General features: G+C 41.9%; 1 protein-coding gene across 1 annotated transcript in view; it reads right to left on the bottom strand.

The window, feature by feature from the left end:
• The window catches only part of ME1 (malic enzyme 1), a 150,908-nt gene extending 128,562 nt beyond the window's left edge, over positions 1-22,346 (bottom strand). The window contains exon 1 of the mRNA XM_059701080.1: positions 21,953-22,346. Within this exon, the coding sequence (XP_059557063.1) occupies positions 21,953-22,030 (78 nt within the window). The 5' untranslated portion in view covers positions 22,031-22,346. The remainder of the gene's footprint in view (positions 1-21,952) is intronic.
• Between the last annotated feature and the right edge of the window lie 394 nt (positions 22,347-22,740).

The following is a 22,740-nucleotide window of genomic DNA, read 5'->3' as shown; positions in this document are numbered from 1 at the left end:
AAGAAAACTCAAATTTTTCTCAAACTTGAAATGAAAAATTTGGAAATTAAAAATGGGGGAAAAGCTAGGCTAAGGTTAGTTGCCGGGAGCCGGTCCATCCTTGCTGTTTCAAGGGACCTGGCATATATGGCATACAGTTCTTAATATGTTCGCTCACCTTCTTGGCGCTGTGTTTTAACCAAGGTCACCTCTCCGAGAAAGGTTGAATCCCCAGGTAGGGATTTTCCCCTGAAGTTAGGGAGGGAATAAAACCCCTCAACTAAGTGCCAGGCGGGTAATTAATCACTTTAACTATGAACAATCATGCTTAAGCTACATAATCTTTACTCCCTGGAATGGAGATAAGAAACGCCCTAACCTTTGTAATAGAGATTGATAGGATTGGAATCAACTGGTATAAATACAGATGCAACAAGACAGCAAGAGTCAGAATTCAGAAGACAGAACCTACGCGGAACCTGGAGATGGAGGAGCTTCTCTGGAGAGAACATGGCAAGGGATCCTGGACTGAACCTGACTACAGAAATTGGCAAGAGAACCTGACTAGAGACTGGTGACTGAACCTGGCTGGAGAACCTGGACTGAACCTGGCTGGAGAACCTAGCGAGGGAACATGGCTACAGAACCTCGCTGGAGATCCTAAGCAGAACCTCTCTGGAGATCCAGACCAGAACTTGGCTGGAGATCTGGGCTAGAGATCCTGGCTAGGCTGCTGATCAACTGAACGCTGTCTCCGTGTCCTTCCTTCTTCGCCGACTCCATCTACACCTTTGGGAACCCCTGGACCTGCTGGGGTTGGACCCCGGCAGTTAGTCTCAAAAATACATGAATATCTGTAAAGAAACAGTAAACTCCTGAATGTTATGCCTTGAAAATCTGCCTGCAAATATAATAATCAAAATATCAATAACCTGAGAATAAGGCTTATTATCATTCACTTAATAATGTCACTTAACTATCATTTGTTGATGTAGTTAGCTAGTCTTTTTACATAAATTTTCCAGTGAAAGTATATGAAACTAATTTCTAACACTAACAGGTTTTCCATATCTTGTGTCATGTAAATGATAATGTCATCTGGATATCTCTTAATATCCTTTTATGTTTAGTAACTACAAACTCCCATACACTGTTAGCAAAATTTTCCAAGACAGAGTAAAGAGCCAATTAAATTCTATAAAAACAACAACAACCCACCCAGAGTTTAGAAATCTGGGGAACTAGGCCAAGTTAAATTCCTATAATTGGATTCATATTCTATTACTACCCTTTATGATTTTTAAAAAATAAATGAATAAGTAAAATTAAATCTTAAGTCCCTGAAAATATAAAAATATATATGGTATGATTTCATTTAAACCACAGTTTTTAAGAATTACTCATCAATGTGATCCTTACCAACCAGCAGCTTCCCAAAATGTATTTAGAGAAAAAGTGGAATTTTGAACCATTTAATAATCCTGGCTATATATTTCATTTTTTCATACTAACAGAAACATATTCATAAGCATATTTTTTTTGCAGTCAAGCCTATCATTATTTAATAATTATTATTGAACGTATTACATATGTCCCCCTTTTCCCCCACTGACCCCTCCTCCAGGACCCACCCCACCGCAGGCCTTCAGCACCCTGTCTGTGTCCATGGGTTATGCATTATATGCATACAAAGTCTTTGGTTGATTACTTCCCACCCACCCACCCTCCCCCACCTTCCCTCTGAGATTCTGCACTCTGTCCCATGCTTCCATGTCTCTGGATCCACTCCATTCATCAGTTTATTTTGTTACTTAGATTCTACATATGAGTGTGATCATGTAATACTTGTCTTTCTCTGAATGACTTATTTCACTTAGCATGATACTCTCCAGGTCCATCTATGCTGTCTCAAAGGTTAAGATATTCTTTTTTATAGCAGCATAATATTCCACTATGTAGACATACCACTGTTTTTTAATCCACTCATCTGCTGATGGGCACTTAGGCTGTTTCCAAATCTCAGCTATTGTAAATTGTGCTGCTATGAACATAGGGGTACATATATCCTTTCTGATTGGTGTTTCTAGTTTCTTGGGATATATTCCTAGAAGTAGGATTACTGGGTAAAATGGAAGTTCCATTTTTAATTTTTTTGAGGAAACGCCATACTGTTCTCCACAGTGGCTGCACCAGCCTGCATTCCCCCCAGCAGTGCACTAGAGTTCCTTTTTTTCTGCATCCTCGCATCCTTGCCAGCACTTGTCGTTTGTTGATTTGTTGATGATAGCCATTCTGACAGGTATGAGATGGTACTTCATTGTTATTTTGATTTGCATCTCTCGGATGATTAGTGACTTTGAGCATGTTTTCATATGTCTCTTGGCTTTCTATATGTCCTCTTTTGAAAATTGTCTATTTAGGTCCTTTGCCCATTTTTTGATTAGATTGTTTGTCTTCCTTTTGTTAAGTTGTATGAGTTCCTTATATATATATTGTGGAAATTTATAAACAACTCAGTTCTATCTAAAACTTGACAGCAAAATGCCAGTTTTATACATTCTTATTAAAAGCTGATGTAATATACAAATGTTTAAAGAATGTTTACCTTATGGTTATCCTATAGGGTCTATCCAACAAAGAATAGTGCATCTAAAGCATGCAGGTTTAAACTTTCATTGGATTTCTACTGAGTCTTTCATGTAGTTGAAAACCTTAGACATCCATACTCATATTGGGTTTCCAGAACATCTATAATTCTAGTTCCCTAAAAGCATTTTCATACACTCTAGGTTCAACTCTGGTTTTCTCCTTTTCTGTCTTCCTTTTACTTTCCCTACTCCCTAAAAAACCTTTTGGACTAGATCCCTAGCAGAATGGTATGTTGTTTCACTGCTGAGGGCAGAAACAGGACAACTATTCTTCTGGACTTTACTAATTAATCTATGTATATCTTTTTGAGAAAACCGAGATTATCAAGCAGATAGAAAACAAAATTCCTGGCATAATGAGAAACATATTAAAAACCATTTTTGCACCGAGCAAACATAACAGAGAAAGAAACTAGTTTTACCCTGAGTAATTTATTAGAAACTGCTACCATTAAAAACAGAATATATTCAGTATTCTATACTAAGCATCTTTAATGTTTCCAGTGAACTTTAGTAGTTTTCCTTCTTTTCTCCTGAATAATGATTAAAAATAATCAGGCTGAATGGCAAAAAACAAAAACATAAAAAGCATCTAAATCACAAAATTTTTAAGATGACCGGTAGGTTAGTTTGCTGCTGGGGTCTGGCCAATCAGGACTGAGCAAGATGGGCCAGGCATGCCCTGGAGCCCTCCTGCAGTCCCTCCTGGCCCCAACTGTGCACTGGTGGGGTCCCTCGGCCTGGCCTGCGCCCTCTCACAATCTGGGATCCCTCAGGGGATGTCAGAGAGCCGGTTTCAGCAGATCCTGCAGGAGGGCACCAGGTGCTGGCAAGTGCTGCTGCTGCTGCGGTAGCGTGAGCCTCTCCCAGTCAGGGCTTATTGGGCGCGAGACTGCGGCAGGTGCAGTGGGGCCAGGATGAGTGGGAGCGGCAAGTAGGATCTGCGGGCGGTGTTGGACTGTGGTTTTGGCCCAATCGCTACTGGCTACCTCTAGGGACCCAACCCTTGCACGAATTCATGCACCAAGCCTCTAGTGTGTGTGTGTGTGTGTGTGTGTGTGTGTGTGTGTGTGTGTGTGTGTGTATATATATATGACCTTAATATGCAAATTGTCCACATGGGAGTTTGACCGGGAGACTGATCACTTGCTATGATGTGCACTGACCACCAGGGGGTGGTTCAGAACAAAGGAAGGCCCTGGCCGGCAGCCAGCAGCCAGGGTAGGGAGGCCCCGGGCAGCAGCTGGAAGGCCCCAATTGGCCCTGATTGCCAGCTAGGCCTAGGGACCCTACCCGTGCTCATGCACCGGGCCTCTAGTATTATTTTATATTAGTTTCAGGAGTACAGCATAGTGGTTAGACAATTACATAATTTACAACGTGATTCCCCTGATAATTCTAGTACGTACATGGTATCATGGTTATTACAATATTATTGACTATATTCCCTATGCTGTACTTTACATCCCATGACTATATTGTAACTATCAATTTGTATTTTTAAATCCCTTCACCTTTTCACCCAGCCCCTCAACACCGTCCCCATCTGGCTACCCTGTTTGTTCTCTGTATCTATGAGTCTGTTTCTGTTTTGTTGGTTCATTTGTTTGGTTCTGTAGATTTCACATATAAGTGAAATCATAATAGCACATCAGTTCTAACAGGGTTTTTTAAATACAGGCAGTCCTTGATGTACGTCATTTCGTGGTTACGTCACCATCTCCCATTTATTTATAAAAAAAAAAAGTTGCGTGACGCATGTGCTTTATGTTTTCTACTATTTATTTGCCACAAGTAAAGGTCAGGAATTGCTATCTTTCTTTTAAATTTTTTTACTGTTTCACTTCATTGCTGCTGTGTATGTGCTCCATGTGAGTGACATAGGTGCTTATGTAGGTGGGTTCCCACTTATGATTTCGCATTAAGTCGCACCATACGAACAGATCTCTGACGAAACCCGAGGACCTACTGTATCAAAAGATTTTCAAATTATTTTTAATAGTAATTTGGGAGAAAATTATTTATCTATTAAGAGTATTAAAGGAGGGGCCTTTTTGTTTTTATTATATATTATTCTGAAATAAAGAGATCAAATTTTAGTTTTAAATACCATAGTATTTTTAAATGTATTAACATAGTGTATGTGCATAGTTTATATCTACAGAAAAAGAAGTGATACTAATTTGTCCTGGATACATTCTACTGAAGGATTCCTTCCTATACTTTTTCCAGCGTGCCAAAAATTGCTCTTTTCTCTCTCTTTTTCTCTCTCTTCCTCCTCCCCTCCTTCCCTCTGTCTTCTCCCTCCTTCCCTCCATCCCTCCATCCCTCCATCCTTTACACTTCCTCTTAAAAAAAAAAAAAGCCAAATCTCAGATCTTGGATTGAAATGTGTAAGAATAATCCAAACCAAATCAAATGGGTAATAACGGTTGCCAGTAGAGAGTCTAGTAATCACATGCACATTTACACTATTCTAGACAAAATCCTCTAAATATGCCTAAGATAATACATATAGTGATTACTCAACAGAAAGGTCAGGGCGACTAGATACTTGTCTATTGTGCGTTCATTTGATTTCTTAACTCACTGACCTAACAGAAGAATCTGCAAAGTTTGAAAATTAGGTGGCATTTCGACACATTTAATTACCAATTAAATTAAACATGGATTTGTAAATGTCCCTTGCTTTTTCCTTCAAGAAGGTTTTCCTCCTTTTCTTTGGGTTAGTGAGGGGCCCTCCAATATGCTCCCACAACATCTGGTACTTCTCTACTTCATTTCTACTTAACTGCTGTTTCACCCGGAATTCCGGGTGCTTCCGGTGGACAAGCACTATGCTACTCATATTTGTAAGCCAGCCTCTGATACAATGCCAGGACGGAGCAGGGCCTCAACAAATTTTAAATAAACAAGTGGATGAACAAATATATGAGTCTGAAACAACTTTCAGTTCCATGTAGTTCAGTTCAATGTAGTTCTAATTTTAAGCAATCAATCCATCCACTTCAAATTTCAAACTAAGAATTTTTATAAACACAGATGTACAAGAATGTTCATGATGTGAAATCTGTCCAGTAATAATTGAGCTTTCACACATACATTAGAAAAATATTTAATTAAATTAATCTAATACTAACAACTTTTTAAATTTATTTTAAAGCAAGTATTCAAGATCCACTTGGTTTGATAATAAGACATATCTACTTAGCGTTAAGTACCAGAGTTGGTGGGGATTTTTTTAAATGCCTTAATCTAAATCAGGGTTTCTTAACCTCAGCACTTAGTGACATTTTAAACCAGATAATTCTTTGTTGTAGGTGGCTGTTTGGTACATTTTGGCATATATTTGGTACATATTTGGTACATTATTTTGCAATAATCCATATGCTTTAAATTGATACACATACTTCATGGGCCAACATATTCACATGAACATATAAGTCTAATGGGCATACTATTTGGATTTAGATACAAGTTTGATTCACAAGTAGACATTTTTTAACACTGTGATTTTGAGCAAGTACTTAAAGTATTAGGGGTTAAATGGAAACTCTCCCCAATGTCTATATCACCTAAATAATAGTAATCAAACATTTATTGAGCACATAGTATAGGTTATATGTGTCTCATTGGGTTGTTGGGAGGATAAAATGTGATTAGATATTTTTGCATCATGTGTAAATTATAAAGTGAGTGATATATAAATATTTATATTACAAGTTTTAAGATGAAATCACACATATGCAAATCCTAAGTAAATAGGATTCTTCACAGCCCAATATTGTCAGAAACTCCTTGAATTTAAGAATCAATTTTAAGAGACCAAGTCAGTACCTTTTGTAAAGACCAACTTATTGGGTTATTAATAACTGGAGGTTATTAACATAAGGTCCATGGACCTAATCACAGACACTGAGTGGATGTTATTCAAGAAACCCAAAAATGTGGACATTTTGTTTGACTAACTCTATTTCCTCCCATTATAAAAGAAGAAAAAGCAAACAAGATAAATACAGGGTTGGACGAAAGTAGGTGTACAGTTGTAATACAAATAAATAATATAATAATTAAAAAATAATAATACAAAAATAAACTGTTTTGTGTACTCATAACTATAAACCTACTTTTGCCTACCACTATAGTAGTGGTTCTTGTGATTCTGGCATAAATCAAAATAACAAACATTTTTATATCCTATTATATTTGTGGGATATATTTTGACATGTCATTTATATCTATCATTATTTGAAATTATAGTAGTTTAAAACCCCAAATAAGGTTGCTTTATAACATGAATAGGCACATAGGCTAGTCAGGGTAATGATCTTCCTACTGATCTCTTTTAAAAATAAAATTTTACTTTAAATTGCCCATATTTAAATATATTGCAATGCCACATAAGTCTTTAGTAAAGAGAAATATATCTTAGGGAGGTTTTTTAAAAAATATATTTTATTGATTTTTTACAGAGAGGAAGGGAGAGGGACAGAGAGTTAGAAACATCAATGAGAGAGATGAGCTGCCTCCTGCACACCCCGCACTGGGGATGCGTGAGCAACCAAGGTACATGCCCTTGACCGGAATCGAACCTGAGACCCTTCAGTCCGCAGACCAACACTCTATCCACTGAGCCAAACCAGTTAGGGTGAGAAATATATCTTACAATATCCCACATTTAGTGTTTAACATTTTAATATATATATTGCATTATAATTGGTTTTATAACATTATGTATTTTACTTATTTAAAACCATTGCTTTAAGGAGTCTGCAGACTTCACCACATTTCCAAAGGAGACTTCTGGCACAAAATATATTAAGAACTGTTGCAGAGAACTACGTTTTAGTTTCCTAAGGGATACACACATACTTCACATATCAACATGATACTCCCAGAAACACCACAAGATGGCTTGCTTTCTTCAGATCCACAGTTGAGATTTTCAGGGATGTCCTTCTGCTCTTACAGTTGTTTTGTGGGTGATTGTAAAGCTCACTGTGTTGGTTAGGGTTCTCCAGAGACACATAACCAATAGGATGCATGTACATACCCATGGACATTTACTTAAGGAATTGGCTCATACAATTATGGAGATTAATAAGTCCTTAAATCTGGTCAGCAAGACAGAGACCCAGGAGAACCAATGGTGTAGTTCCAGTCCAAATCTAAAGGCCTGAGAAACCAAGAGAGCTGAGAGTCTAGTCTAGCTTGGCACACCCAAAATAGGGAGGGAAGTTGGCTTTGCTCAGTCTACCAATTCAAATGTTAATTTCATCCATAAACATCCTCAGAGACATACTCAAAATAATATCTGACCAAATGTCTGGGCATCCAGTGGCCCAGTCAAGTTGATACATAAAATCCATCATCACATTCACCAAATATTTTTCAACAAATATTTTTTAGTGTCTGCTCACAATGCTTATAGGCACTAAACCAATGGAACAGTGTGATATGTCAAACATGGTCCATGGCCTCAAGGAATTTACAATCTAGAGAGCTTACCAGGATATTATATAAATAGCTATACAAATAACTATAAAATAATTAGGTGATAAGTACAGGGAAAAGGGAAAGCTTATGATGTAACTTAATTTATAAGGTTCAAAGGGAAGAGCTCACTGAAAGGGTGTTCAAATGAGGTTTGAAGGACACATAGAAGAGTAGGAGTTGACCAAGTAAAAAGCTGGGGTGGTAGTGCAGGCAAGAACAGGGCATAAACCCTAATGCACAAAGCCTGGCCTCTTGGAGAAAGTATAGGGAAGAAAACTGCATCAACTGTGGAAAGAAGGCTAAAAGATGACACTGAGAAGACAGGCAGGAACCAGAACAGCAAGTCCTTGTTAGCCTGGTCAAGTTTTAAACTGTATCCTAGGACTAATGGGAGAACTCCTTTTTTTCCCCCCTAACTAGTCATACCATTTCATGAAAATGCTACAGGTGAGTTCAGAGAACTCACCCGACAGTATTTGTTACTCACCATACTGAGGAATCCCCTTGCTAAGGCTAACTCAGTAAAGAAAGGGAACACAATGCTTCAGAACCAGTTGCAGAGTACCAGGTTGATGATACAGAGTCCAATCTGGGATCATGATTCTCAGTCTGTTTTCCATGTCTCCCTATGATCTGTATATATAAAAGCCTAAGTGACCGTTCCAACCAGTCAACCATTTGCTATGACACGCACTGAGCACCAGGGGGCAGATGCTCAATGCAGGAGCTGCCCCCTGGTGGTCAGTGCACTCCCACAGTGGGAGCACCACTCAGCTGACTGAGGGGTGCCAGATGCAGGGCTCACAGCTGGTCACCGCAGCCCGGAGACTGCGAAGGAGCGGCAGTGAGCCTGCCAAGCAACAGCAGGCACAGCGGGGCCAGGATGAGCAGGAGTGGCAGGCAGGAGCGGCAGGCAGGAGCGGCAGGCGGCACTGGACTGCCATTTTCGGCCAGATCCCCACAGGCCCCTCAAGGTGCACCGGGCCTCTAGTTCATACATATACTCCTAACTGCAACATTTCTCTTTATAACACCACCTCCTACCCACTACTCAAAAGGCATACCTAATTCATGCCCTATATTAGTAACATTTATGAAAATCCCTTGTAAGAATATGCTAAGTACAGTATTTCTAGAATGTAATGGAAACAATTGTCACTGAAACAGTCGTTGCCTGCAGGAAGGAGAACCAGTTAGCTGATGCACAAAAGTGGGAGGGGGACAAACTTTTCACACTTTGGTATCTTTTTATTTTTATACAATATATCTGTAAGGCTATTAAAATATTAATAACTGTGAAAGCCACTTATCCCAATCTCTAAGAATAATGTAATCACATTTGTCATTTACATGTGTTAAATCTCTAGCCTGTTTCTGGCAGCTCTGGCTATAGCAGAGACTGCTAACTGTCTGCCACATCTGTTCTCCCCTTCCTCCCCAGTAAGAGAACCATTACATTATTTGGGGCAGCAACGCATCAGGTAAAAGACTATAATTCCATACTCCCTTGTAGTTAGATGTGGCCATGTGACTATAAATGGTAGTGTTGTATGAGATGTGGGGAAAACTCCTTAACCTCTAGAGTGCCGGGGAGCGCAATCGCGCTCCTCCTGTCTTTCGCCAAAAGTGCTGGGAGCGCTTTATTTTAACATTATATGTTTTGTTCAAATTTTTTTTCTACTAGTATTTTATAATACAATCAGCAAACAATATATGTCATAGATGAAAACAAATGTAGTAAAGGTTTCCTTAAGTTTTTGAATATGTAACTTCATTTACTTCGATTCATAATTTTTTTCCTAAACTGCTGTAAAATCAGCAAAAATGCCTTGGCAATTTTAGCATTTAGTTCCTAGGATATTGGTTGGCACTCAAAGGGTTAAAGACAGCTGACTCCACTGAAAAGTGGGTTTTCTAGTGTTTCGTTTCTTCCAGCAGTCACCTGGGAATGTGTACATAAAATCTATAAATCTACACTCAGGACTATGAAGTGATCTTGAGGGTGGCAAAGCAGCAATGTTCTTAGTCACTCTGTGGACACACCAAAAAGCCTGAGATGGGCTCTCAAAGGTCACGGAGAAGGAAAATCCACTGCTTTTTCCATTTTCTCCAGCCCCAGCCCCAAGGTAATCTCATAGTGGGGGGCAGAATCATGGCTACCACAGATGTCGAAAATTCTAAGGGAGGAATGTCATTCGTTTTAACCAGGGGAGCAATGGTCCCAAGATCATGGTTCAAATGCCTGCTGCTTGTTTCTCTCTCTTCCAGTTACTTGGCCCCAGATACAAATGCAGCTGCAGGAAGTACACAGGAGAGCAGGGGATCTAAAGACCCAGTTTTCTGGCTTGAGGGCTAGAAAGGGGGATCTGCAGGAGACAAGATAGTATCAGAGAAATCACAGAGAAGGGAACTCAAAAGAGCAATCCCCTAAAGTTGTATATGAACTCCTGGGCTCACTTCTGAGCTATTCATGTATCGATCTGACCTTAAAGCACAGCAAAAGCTTTGAGAACTGAACTGTGCAGTGAGCCACTGCACAAACCCCACACTGGCCACTAGATGGTACACATGATGAACAGATCCAAATAGCAGTACAAAGTAGGTTTTGAAAATGGGATACTGGAACCACACCCATGGAAGCTGGGTCTAATTTACACACTGACCTAACCAGATTGAGTGGCTTCTAAAAATAAAAAGAACAGTATTCTCCTTAGGATTTAACTAAAACCTATAAACTCATAATATGCAAATATTCAGGGTCCATGCAAAAATTACTCAGCATATAAAGAAACAGAAAAAACATTAACTCTCAATGGAAAAGAAATTAAACTGGCATCAATCCCAAGAAGATACAGGTAATGGACTTATCAAGGACTTATAATCAGCTCTTGTAACCATGCCCCAAACCATAAGAGCAAAATATTTTAAAATGACTGGAAAGATAGAAAGTCTTGGCTAAGAAATTAAAACTATAAAAATCAAAATGGAAATTTTAGAACTGAAAAAAAACCCAATAACAACTAAAATATTCATTGGATAGGCTCAAGAACAGAATGGAGATGTGAGAGGGAAGAGTCTGTCAACTTGAATACAGATCATTAGAAATCAACCAATCTATAAAACAAAGAGAAAAACAAGACAGGGGGGAGGGGAGTAACAGCCTCAAAGACTTGTGGGCAATACCAAAAAGCATAACATTTGTATCAACAGAATCCCAAAAGGAGAGGAGAAATGAAAAATATTTGGAAAAATAATGGCTAAAACCTTATCAATTTTGGCACAAGACATAAAATTACAAATTCAGGAAGCTCGGCAAAACACAAGAAGATAAACTCAAACAAATCCAAACCCAGAAATACTATATTCAAAATGTTAAAAACTAAAAACAAAGGAAAAAAATCTTTAAAGGAGCCAGAGAAAAACAATTGGAATGACTGTAGATTTCTTGTCAGAAACAAGGGAAATCAGGAGGAAGAAGAATGGCACTTTTTAAAAAAATTATTTATTGTTTAAAGTATTACATATGTCTCCTTTTTCCCCCATTGACCTCTTCCAGGCCACTCCCACCCCCCAGCACCAGCCCTGACCCCTTAATGTCTGTGTCCATTGGTTATGCTTATATGCATGAATACAAGTCCTTTGGTTGATTTCTTAGCCCACCCCCACCCACCCCTTCCTTCCCTCTGAGATTTGATGGTCTGTTCCATACTTCTCTGTCTCTGGATCTACTTTTGTTCATCAGCTTATGTTGTTCATTAAATGGGCAAAAGACATAATTAGACACTTTCGAAAGTGGACACACAGAAGGCCAGGAGACATATGAAAACATGCTCAAAGTCACTAATCATCGAAGAGATGCAAATCAAAACAACAATGAGGTACAATCTCACACCTGTCAGAATGGCTATCATCAACAAATCAACAAACAACAAACCCTGGTGAGGATGTGGAACCCTCGTGCACTGCTGGTGGGAATGCAGACTGGTGCAGCCACTGTGGAGAACAGTATGGAGTTTCCTCAAAAAGTTAAAAATGGAACTCCCATTTGACCCAGGAATTCCACTTCTAGAAATATATCCCAAGAAACCAGAAACACCAATCAGAAAGGATATATGCACCCCTATGTTCATAGCAGCACAATTCACCATAGCTAAGATTTGGAAACAGCCTAAGTGCCCATGAGTAGATGAGTGGATTAAAAAACAGTGGTACATCTACACAATGGAATATTATGCTGCTGTAAAAAAGAAGGAACTTTTACCATTTGCAACAGCATGATGGACCTGGACAGCATTATGCTAAGTGAAATAAGCCAGTTGGAGAAAGATAAGTATCACATGATCTCACTCATTTGTGGAATATAAAGAATGGCACTTTTAAAGTGTTGAAGGGGAAAAAACTGTTAACCCTGAATTCTGTAACTGGTAAAAATATCCTTTAAAAATTAAAGTGAAATAAAGACATTCTCAGATGAAAGAAAACTAAAACAATTGGTATTCTAGCAACACTACTCTAAAGGAAATGCTAATGTCTGAGGAAAACTTGGAATATCAAAAATGAAAGAAAAGTAACAGAAATGGTAAATATCTGGGTAACTATAATAGATTATCCTTTCCCTCTTAAAATCTTTAAAATATGTATGACAGTTAAAATCAAGTAAAAAACATTATATTAAATTATTACATCAAAAATATTTTTATAAAACACAATAGCAAAACAAAAAACCAAACTGATTAAAAATGGGCAGAGGCCCTGGCAGAGTGTGGCTCATTTCGTTGGAACATCGTCCTGGACCCCAAAAGGATGCAGGTTCGATTTCAGTGAAGGCACATACCTAGATTTCAGGTTCAATTCCCAGTTCGGACACGTACAGGAAACAACCTATCGGTGATAGATGTTTCTCTCCCACATCGATGTTTCTCTCTCTCTCTCTCTCTCTCTCTCTCTCTCTCTCTCTCTCTCTCTCTCTCTCTCTCTCCTCTCTCTAAGCATGTTCTCGGGTGAGGATTGAAAAAAAATGGACAAAGTTTCCAAACAGACATTTTTCCAAAGAAGACATATGAATGGCAAACAGGTACATGAAAAGGTGCTCTAATCATGGAGAAGTGCAAATCAAAACCACAATGAGATATCACCTCATGCCTGTTAGAATGACTATTATGAAAAACACAAGTAATAACAAGTATTGATGAGGATGTGGAGAAAAGGGAACCCTTGTGCACTATGGGTAGAAATGTAAAATGGAGCACCACTATAGAATTCAGGTTCCTCTACACTACAGTATTCAGGTTCCTCAAAAACTTAAAAATAGAACTACCATATGACTAGCAATTCTACTTCTTGGTATTTATTGGAGGAAATCAAAAACACTAACTCAACAGGATATGTGCACCCTTATGTTCATTGTAGCATTATTTACAATAGCTAAGATATGGACACTACCTAAGTGCCCATTGATAGATGAATGGATAAAGAAAATGTGTTGTATATATATGCATGTATATAAACTAACACAATGAAATACTATTCAGCCATATGAAAGAAATCTTGCTATTTGTGACTACATGTATAGACTTTGAGGACATTATGCTAAAAGAATTCAGACAGAAAGACAAACACTGTGTACTATCACTTATATGTGGAAGTTTTTTTTAATGAGCTCATAGATACCGAGGTGAGAGGCTGGGGGGGTACAAAATGGGTGAAGATTGTCAAAAGGTATAAACTTCCAGTTATAAATACATGTCATGATAAGTACCTATAATAATAAAAGCATAATATGCAAATCGACTGAACTGCCGAACAGCGGGACGACCCTCCGGATGAAGCAGGGGCTGTGAGGGCTGAGGCAGCCAGGACTGGGAGGGCAGAGCACCTTGCACAAATTCTGTGCACCAGGCCTCTCGTAGTTAATAATACTGTAGTGCATTTTTGGAAGTTGCTAAATGAATAAATGTTAAAAGTTCTCATCACACAAAAAAACCTGTATAACTATGTCTGGTGATGGGTGTTAACTAGACTTATTGTGGTGAGGATTTTGCAATATATACAAATATGATATCATCATGTTTTAAACCTGAAACTAATATAATGTTATATGTCAACTATATCTCCATTTTAAAATGTTTATGTAATACATGCATGGATATGTAAGTGGATATAATACCTATAAAAATTATAACATAAACAGATGAAAGTAATTAGACCTATATGATGGTAGAGTATCTGCATCACATTGATGTTGATTTTCAGTAGATTGTGGAAAGTTAAAGATATCTTATTCCTAAAGAGACACTGTGAAAACTCAATGGGTAAATTAAAAGAGGATAATAAAAATATTCAAACAATATAAAAAAGTAGCAGGAAAGGAGAAATAAAGGAATAAAAAAACAGAGGGAACATGTACCTAATAATAAAATGGTGAATAAAAATCCAAACATATCAATAATTACATTAAGTATAAAGGGTCTAAACTCAGAAATTAAAAGACAGACATTGTGATAAATTGGCAACAATCAAAACTGACTGATTAGATCATTACTGTTTCTCACCTACATATTCCTGTGAAGATCCAGAAAATGTTGACCTTAACCTCTGACTCTACATGTCACCATTCCCAGCTCCTCCTGATGACTTATATCATTGGATCTTTCAAACCAGTAATGTCTCTGTTATTTATTAAGCTTTGATTCTTAAAGGAGGATTATAGTACATTTTTCAATTTCCCAATTAAATTATCTCATAATTTGGAAAAGCATAACTTTTGTGAGAAACTGAGGAAGAAATTTCTATGTGGAAACAGTTTTTTGACCCTTTGATATGTCTTACACTGAGTGAGATATGTTAAATCTTCTATTATTGGTGTGTGTTTTTAATTCTCTTTTCATGTCCTGCAGTGTCTTTTTGAGTAAAGGTGGCTGCTGTCTTATTTGGTACATAGATATCATAACTTCATTCAGAATTGCACCTTTCAGCATTATAAAGAATCCTATATAATAAAAGGCTAATATGCAAATAGACCAAACAGTGGAACAATCAAACAGTGGAACAACCGAACAACTGAACAAACGGTTGCTATGACGTGCACTGACCACCAGGGGGCGTTTGCGGAACATGGTGGGTGTTGGCCGCGGCAGGATGGTGGAGCAGGTGAGTGGGGGCGCTAGACCAAGGCAGGGCACCAGTAAATAATAACATACTATAAATACTTGGATAACAGAAGAGTAAGTAACATAAAGGAAAATGCTAATTGATTAAGACATTTCTCTCATACTTAGATGTAGGACAGACTACAGTACTGAAAATAAAACTAGCAAAACTTGCAGTTACCCAAAAAGTAGGGTGACGAAGGTCTGGTCTGTGTGAGTATGGCTGAAGAAGTCTTCATATAGTTAGGTGACAGGCTGAGGTGTTATAGGACAGTAAGAAATACTAGTGTTTCTTTGGAGCCAAGGTTGTCACAAAAATCAATATGAATTCCTGGACTAGCAAAAAACTTAAAGGCCCAGAAGTCTTCAGAGTTCGGGGAAGATCGAGAAGTTCCACAACTATGGTTTCAGTAGTATACAGGTGTTCCAAAAATATATACATACACACTTTAACAGTTGATAGCTCAATTTTGAAAATGAAATGTATTTTAATAAACACTGCCTTTATAGTTATTCAAAGTGTGTGTATACAGTTTTTTGGGATACCCTATATATGAGGATATTGCCACTTCCATGAGGTACCACACCACTGGGTAAGAAGAATAGTTTACTCCATTAACCTCCCCATGGTTGGTGAATTAGTTTTTTAAATCCAATTTGATACAATGCAGCCAATAAAATTCAATTACAAATTCAAAAAATGTGTTTTTAATGCTGCACCTTTTTACCTTTGGTGAAAATCTCTGTGATACAACTATTCTTAAAGAAATTAATCCTTATTGATGAGTAGGAGTATAAAGGGTTTTAATATAATAAATTATTGATGTAAATAGTAAAGGCATAAACTACTCTTGCTTTGGGAGTGCATATTCCATCTACCTACTCGGAACAGACACTCTTGCCCCTGACTTGAGGATTTCAAACAGGTTATAGAACTCACGTGGTCCTTTTTAAGTGGTGATCCATACTTGGTCATAAACAGAAGGAAGCTACACATCAAAGTAACCGATTGTTTTGTCACATCAAATGTTATCTTTGTTCTACTGAAAATACGTCCAGACATGCAGAATAAAAAGGAAGAAAAAAATCAAACTAGCAATTAAATTCATTTTGAAGTATTTCCAATTTCATAATACTTTATGATCACAAATGCTAAATAATCATAGATTTGTAAAAGTTGCCTCTCACCACAAAAATAAAAAAGAATTCACACTAACCATAATTTATTAAATAAAAGGAATCACAAGTCTTGAAGCCATTAAAATGGATTTTAAAAATCACCAGCAGATGCCCTGACCAGTTTGGCTCAGTAGATAGAGCATCGGCCTGCAGACTGAAGGGTCCCTGGTTCGATTCCAGTCAAGGGCAAGTACCTTGGTTGTGGGGCACATCCCCAGTGGGGGGTGTGCAGGAGGCAGCTGGTCGATGTTTCTAACTATCCCTCTCCCTTCCTATCTGTAAAAAATCAATAAAATAAAAAATAAATAAATAAATCACCAGCAGAGAATTCCCGTCAGGATGGCAGAGTAGGTAAATGCTGTGTTCACCTCTTTCCAAGACATCAACATTACAACTAAATTACAGAACAACCACTCTTAAGAACCATCTCAAGACTAGCTGAACAGAACTATAACCAATGATATACAGAAGCTACCTGGAGACTGGTAGGAGGGGCAGAGACCTGAAACAGGCTGGTCCCACACCCACCTGTGGCAGAATCAGGAGGGATATCTCGGCTGTAGAGGTCCCCACTAAACAGTAAGGGGTCCCAGCTCCACCCTGGGCTCCCCAGTCCTGAGCACCAGTGCTGAGAAGAGGCGTCCCAACAACTAGTGAAAATGTCCTCTCAAAGGGCCCGAACTCAGACTCAGTAGCTCAAAAACGCTTGCCAGCTAAAGGACAGCAGCTTGAAAATTGCCAGAGAAATATGGGGAATGGAATTGTCTGGCTTCAGGGCGACGGCTGGAGGGGCAGCTCTCTTGGGACTAAAGTACTAACAGGCTCCACTGTTTCTTTGCTGAGCTCTCCCCACACATTAATGACGGGTACAGATGGGCACCAAATATGAGTCTCCTTTAACCTCCCTAACACCCCTCTCACCCCACCCAGGTGATTCTCTGAGATCCCCTAACCCACCCAAGCTATACACCAAAGGAACCTCTTTCCTGCAGCTGTTCCTCATACGCTGCTGACCTTGACCCACTCTGCCGACTTTCCTAAAAATCTCTCAAAAATCCACAAACCCCAAATAAACAACTGGCAACATGTACCCTGTACCTCTTGCCAAGCAGTCCCAAGCCATGCTCTAGGCTTTGGTTCGCAGCATAGCTTCTCCAGGCACCTCCAAGCCCAGCACAGGCAGCTACCAACCACAAACTGTGTTGCATCTCCTACCAGGTGGCCCAAGGATGGACTCAGACAGTGGCTGACCTAGGCCTACACGGTAGCCCCTCCCGAGAGGCCCTAGAACTAACACATCTCGTGGACGACTTCAGACCTCACCAGAGCACCACCCAATTAGCACCATAAACGACACACCCCAAGAATGGACTGGCAGGCACCAGGGTCCCCTAAAGTAAATCCCAATCCATGGGGTCAGCCCCTACATAACAGCTCACCCACTGTAGCCATGGCCAGTCCTAACAACCAGGCAACCTCAGGGTCAAACCCACCCACTGACATGCCTATAGCAATCAAGGCTCAACTACAACAGGAGGGCATGCAACTCACACAAAGGACACCCCTGGAGCACCCAGCTCAAGTGACCAGAGAGTCTGCAGCACTAGGCCCCACAGGACATCTACTATGTAATGCTACCCCACCAAGACTGGGAGACATAGCAGACCTACCTAATATTTAGAAACAAACACAGAGAGGTAGCCAAAATGAAGAAACCAAAACTATGAACAAAAAAAAAATGGCAATAACTACTTGGTACATACCTATCAATAATTACTTTAATTATAATTGGATTAAATGCTCCAATGAAAAGACATATGGTGGCTGAATAGAGAAGCAAACAAGACACATACATTTGCTGCCTACAAGAGATGCACTTCAGAGCGAAAGACACACAAAAACTAAAGGGATGAAAAAAGATATTTCATGCAAATAGAAGAGAGAAAAAAGCTGGAGTAGCAATACTTAGACAAAATAGACTTTAAAACAAAGGGTAAACAAGAGAAAAAAAAAGGACATTTCATGTACAATAGCCAAGATATGGAAGCAACTGAAGTGATGACATGGTACATATATACAATGGAATATTACTTGGCCATAAACAAGAATGAAATCTTTCCATTTGTGACAGCATGAATGGACCTAAGGGGCATTATGCTAAATAAAATATCTCAGACAGAGAAAGATAGACACCATATGTTTTCACTGATATGTGGAATCTAAAAAACAAAAAAAGCCATCAAAACAGAAACAAACGACACAGAACCTAGACACAGAACCTACACAGAACCTAGAGACAGAAGAACTTCGCTGGAGAGAACATGGCAAAAGATCCTGGACAGAAACTGGCCACAGAACCTAGAGACAGAACCTAGCGAGAGAACATGGCAAAAGATCCTGGACAGAAACTGGCCACAGAACCTAGAGACAGAACCTGGCTGAAGAACCTAGAGACAGAACCTGGCTACAGAACCTGGATAGAACATGGCAAGAGAACCTGACTAGAACCTGGTGACTGAACCTGGCTGGAGAACCTGGACAGAACCTGGCTGGAGAACCTAGCAAGAGAACATGGACACAGAACCTGGCTGGAGATCCTAACCAGAACTTCGTTGGAGATCCTGGACAGAACTTGGCTGGAGATCCTGGATAGAACCTGGCAGGAGAACCTCTCTATGCTGATCAACAGAACCTGGCTGGAGAACCCAACTATGCTGATCAACTGAACGCTGCCTCCGTGTCTTCCTTCTTCGCGGACTCCGTCCATACCTTTGGGGACCCCTGGACCTGCTGGGGTTGGATCCCAGCAATATACCACATGACTACCCAGAAGACCAGGTTCAGATAGCCAGGTGGCTGTACCTGGCTCACCTGAGTTCTTTTTTTTCTATGTAATCCCAATATTCATTAATCATTTTAATTAAAGACAGAGTAGCATTATGGCTCATCCACACTCCCAGTGAACAACAACAACAAATGAAAAGCAAACAAAATAATTCTTCATTTACTGAGAGGATGAACAAAATAATATGAAGTACCTACAGTGATTTGAAAATAAGTACTAGCCTGAATTTGCTGAGTTTGTTTATAATTTACATGTTTGAGGGAGGAAATCCTTAAATATTATTGCTCATCTAAATAAAAGTACCTTTTGTGCCAGACTGAGTGGAAAAAAAAAAAAACAACAAAAAACCCAGAAACAAGCTCATATATACAGAGAAAAAAACTGACAATTGCCAGTTGGGAAGGATATTGGGAGGGACAGGTGACCAAGGTGAAGTGGGTAGGAAGTACAAATCGGCAGTTACAAATAGTCATAGGGATGTAAAGTACTGCATAGGGAATACAGTCAATAATCTTATAATAACTACTAGAAGCCTGGTGCACGAAATTCATGCACTGGGGGGAGGGCGGAGTCCCTCAGCCGGGCCTGCACCCTCTTGCAGTTCAGGACCCCTAGCTCTTTACCACCTGGCTCACTACTCCTTAGCATTGCCGCAGAGGCGGGAGAAGCTTCTGCCATCACCCCTACGCTTGCCTGCCATCAGCCTGGCTTGTGGCTGAGCAGAGCTCCCCCCTGTGAGAGCACACTGACCACCAGAGGGCAGCTCCTGCATTGAGCACCTGCCCCCTGGTGGTCAGCGTGTGTCATAGTGACCAGTCACTCCCAGTCTTTCTGCTATTAGGGTCAGTTTGCATATTACCCTTTTACTATATAGGATAGAGGCCTGGTGCACGGGTGGGGGCTGGCTGGTTTGCCCTGAAGGGTGTCCCGGATCAGGGTGGTGGTCCCCACTGGGGTGCCTGGCCAGCCTGGGTGAGGGGCTGATGGCTGTTTGCAGCTGGTCACACCCCCTTCAGGGTGGGTGTCCCCACTGGGGTGCCTAGACAGTCTGGGTGAGAGGCTGAGGGCCGTTTTCAGGCTGGCAAGTGACTGAAACTCCCAGCCTCTCCTTTTTTTCTTTTTCTTTTTATTCTGGGATTTATTTACCTTCTATAGCTGTCACTGGAGCTGAGAGCCAGCTCCAGCTCTGAGGCCTGGCTCCAGCTCTGAGGCAGGGGCTGGCTGAAAGCAGGTATCTGGGGTTGTTTAGCTTCTATAATTGAAACATTGTTGCTTTTGGAGCTGTTGCTTCAGGAGCTCAGAGCTGGGCCACGGCAGGCGGGGAACCTTGGCTTCCTCCATCACTGGAGCAAGCAAGCCTCATGTTCGCTTCAGCTGCGTGGCTGCCGGCCGCCATCCTGGTTGGCAGTTAATTTGCATATCTCCCTGATTAGCCAATGGGAAGCATAGCAGAGGTACGGTTAATCACCCTATTTGTCTATTATTAGATAGGATATATGGTGCCAGGTAGGTATTAGACTTATTGGGGGGGATCACTTTGAGAGTTATGAAAATGCCTAATTACTGGGTTGTACACCTGAAACTAATATAATACTGAATGTCAACTATAATTGAAAATTAAAATTGGAAAACACACACACACACACATTTACATACACACACACACAAAATCACCAGCTACATGATGGGGTGGGTGGGTCAGGGCAGGGAATGAGGTCCAGTTCTTAATGAAAAACGGTCCATATTCATGTAAAAGGGTGTCCAATAAAGAGACAACCGAAATCACTAATCTCTGTGCTGACTGGTGCATTTTCCATGTGCTAACTACAAAGGAGAGGTCAACAGCACACACATACACAAAAGGAACCACCCAGAGACACACCCGGCTAGACCATAACCGCGGCTGCTTAGTATCTAGACAAGCAAATTATAAAATGTGAGGTGCTTCTCATTGGCGAGAAGTCTTCGGGGACTATACGACAATACTTGTGAAGAAAAGTGAAATCCTACCAGGGTTTGAAAAGGGTTCTCTGAACAGTGTACACTGAATTTTCCTTTTAATAATAATTTTTTAAAAAATCTTAACTTCCGGAATGCCAGGTTCAAAAAGTAGAGCTGGCTTTACCGCAGTCCCATGTCTGCGGCCACGCAGAGGCCACCCACCCGCGCGTGAGCCAGGCTCCTAAGTGTCACCCCAGGACCCTGCGTGTGAGCCAGGCTGGACCAGCAGGGCCACCCCTCCAGGGGGCCCCAGGACGGCCACACCGAGCCCAGCCACCAGTGGGGGGTGGCGAGCGCTGCCTACCCGCCACCTTCACAGAAACACACTGTTTCCACTCCTTCGGCCCGGCTCTCGCCGTGGAGAAGAGAAGCCATCCAGTCTCACAGACAAGTCACATCTTCTCTGGCCCCAAACCGGGATGCCGAGGTGCGGAGGCACCACCCCCAGTCCCATCACACTCCTGGGCACAGACCCGAGTGGGCGGCCCCGGCGCTCCGCCGGCTCCGAGGCACGGAGGTCGCCCCAGGGAGGCCCCGGGCCGCCCGGCGGGCACCGTCCAGGAGGAGCGGGCGGAGGGGCCGGGTCGGCGGGCGCTGCCTGCCCCTGGCCGGGAGGAGCCGGCCGGCCGCGGGGGGCCCGGGGGCCCGGGGCTCACCTTGTTGAGGCGGGAGTCCCGCAGCACCGAGCAGCCGCGCTGGGGGGTGTGGCGGCGGAGAGGGCCGGCGGGCTCCATGGTGGACGCTCGGTGGGCGGCGCGGTCGGGCGGAGCGGGAGGCGAGCGGCGCGGGCCGTGGACGCTGCTGGGGCGCCGGCGCGGAGTGCGAGTGCGGCGGCCGCGCAGGGGCAGGGGCAGGGGCAGGGGCAGGGGCAGGGCCGGGCCCGCGCCGGGAGCAGGCGTGGGAGGGGAGAGGGGGCGGCGGCCGCGGGAGGAGCCGGCGAGGAGCCGGCGTCCCCAGCCGGACGGCCCGCGAGAAACGCTGAGTCATGGCCGGAGCTCGCCGAGCGGGCGGGCGCGGAGGAGGGAGAGGCGCTCGCGGGGCCCAGGCGGGCGGCCCGGGAGGCGCTCCCCGCCCCTCGCCGCCCCGCTGCCGCCGCCATCGCGCTTGCCGCCGGGACTGGACGGCCCGTCCCCGCGTGGGCGTGTCGGCGTGTGGCGCCCTGAATGCGCTCCTTGTCCCCGAGGCCCACGTGGGGCGTGCGGGGCCCCTGGCAGAGCCGCCGCCGGAGGGGGGAGCCATGCGCTGCAGGGGCGCCAAGGGGAACCTGGGGAGGTTTGCAGACACCCAGGACCGGCTGCTGCGAACCAGACTTCCATCTACCCTTACGGAGCGCCCTGCCCACAGTCCTGGGTGCAGCCATGCCCGTGAGCAGGAGGCAGGAGGAGGCCAACCTTGACCCAGAAAGCCCAGGCCCAAGAAGAACTGGGGGAAAGGCGAGAAGGAG

This window comes from Myotis daubentonii, chromosome 6 (assembly GCF_963259705.1).
Source record: "Myotis daubentonii chromosome 6, mMyoDau2.1, whole genome shotgun sequence".
Classification (NCBI taxonomy): Eukaryota; Metazoa; Chordata; class Mammalia; order Chiroptera; family Vespertilionidae; genus Myotis; species Myotis daubentonii.
Note: the sequence above shows the minus strand (reverse complement) of the source record. Positions and strands in the feature narration are given on the sequence as shown.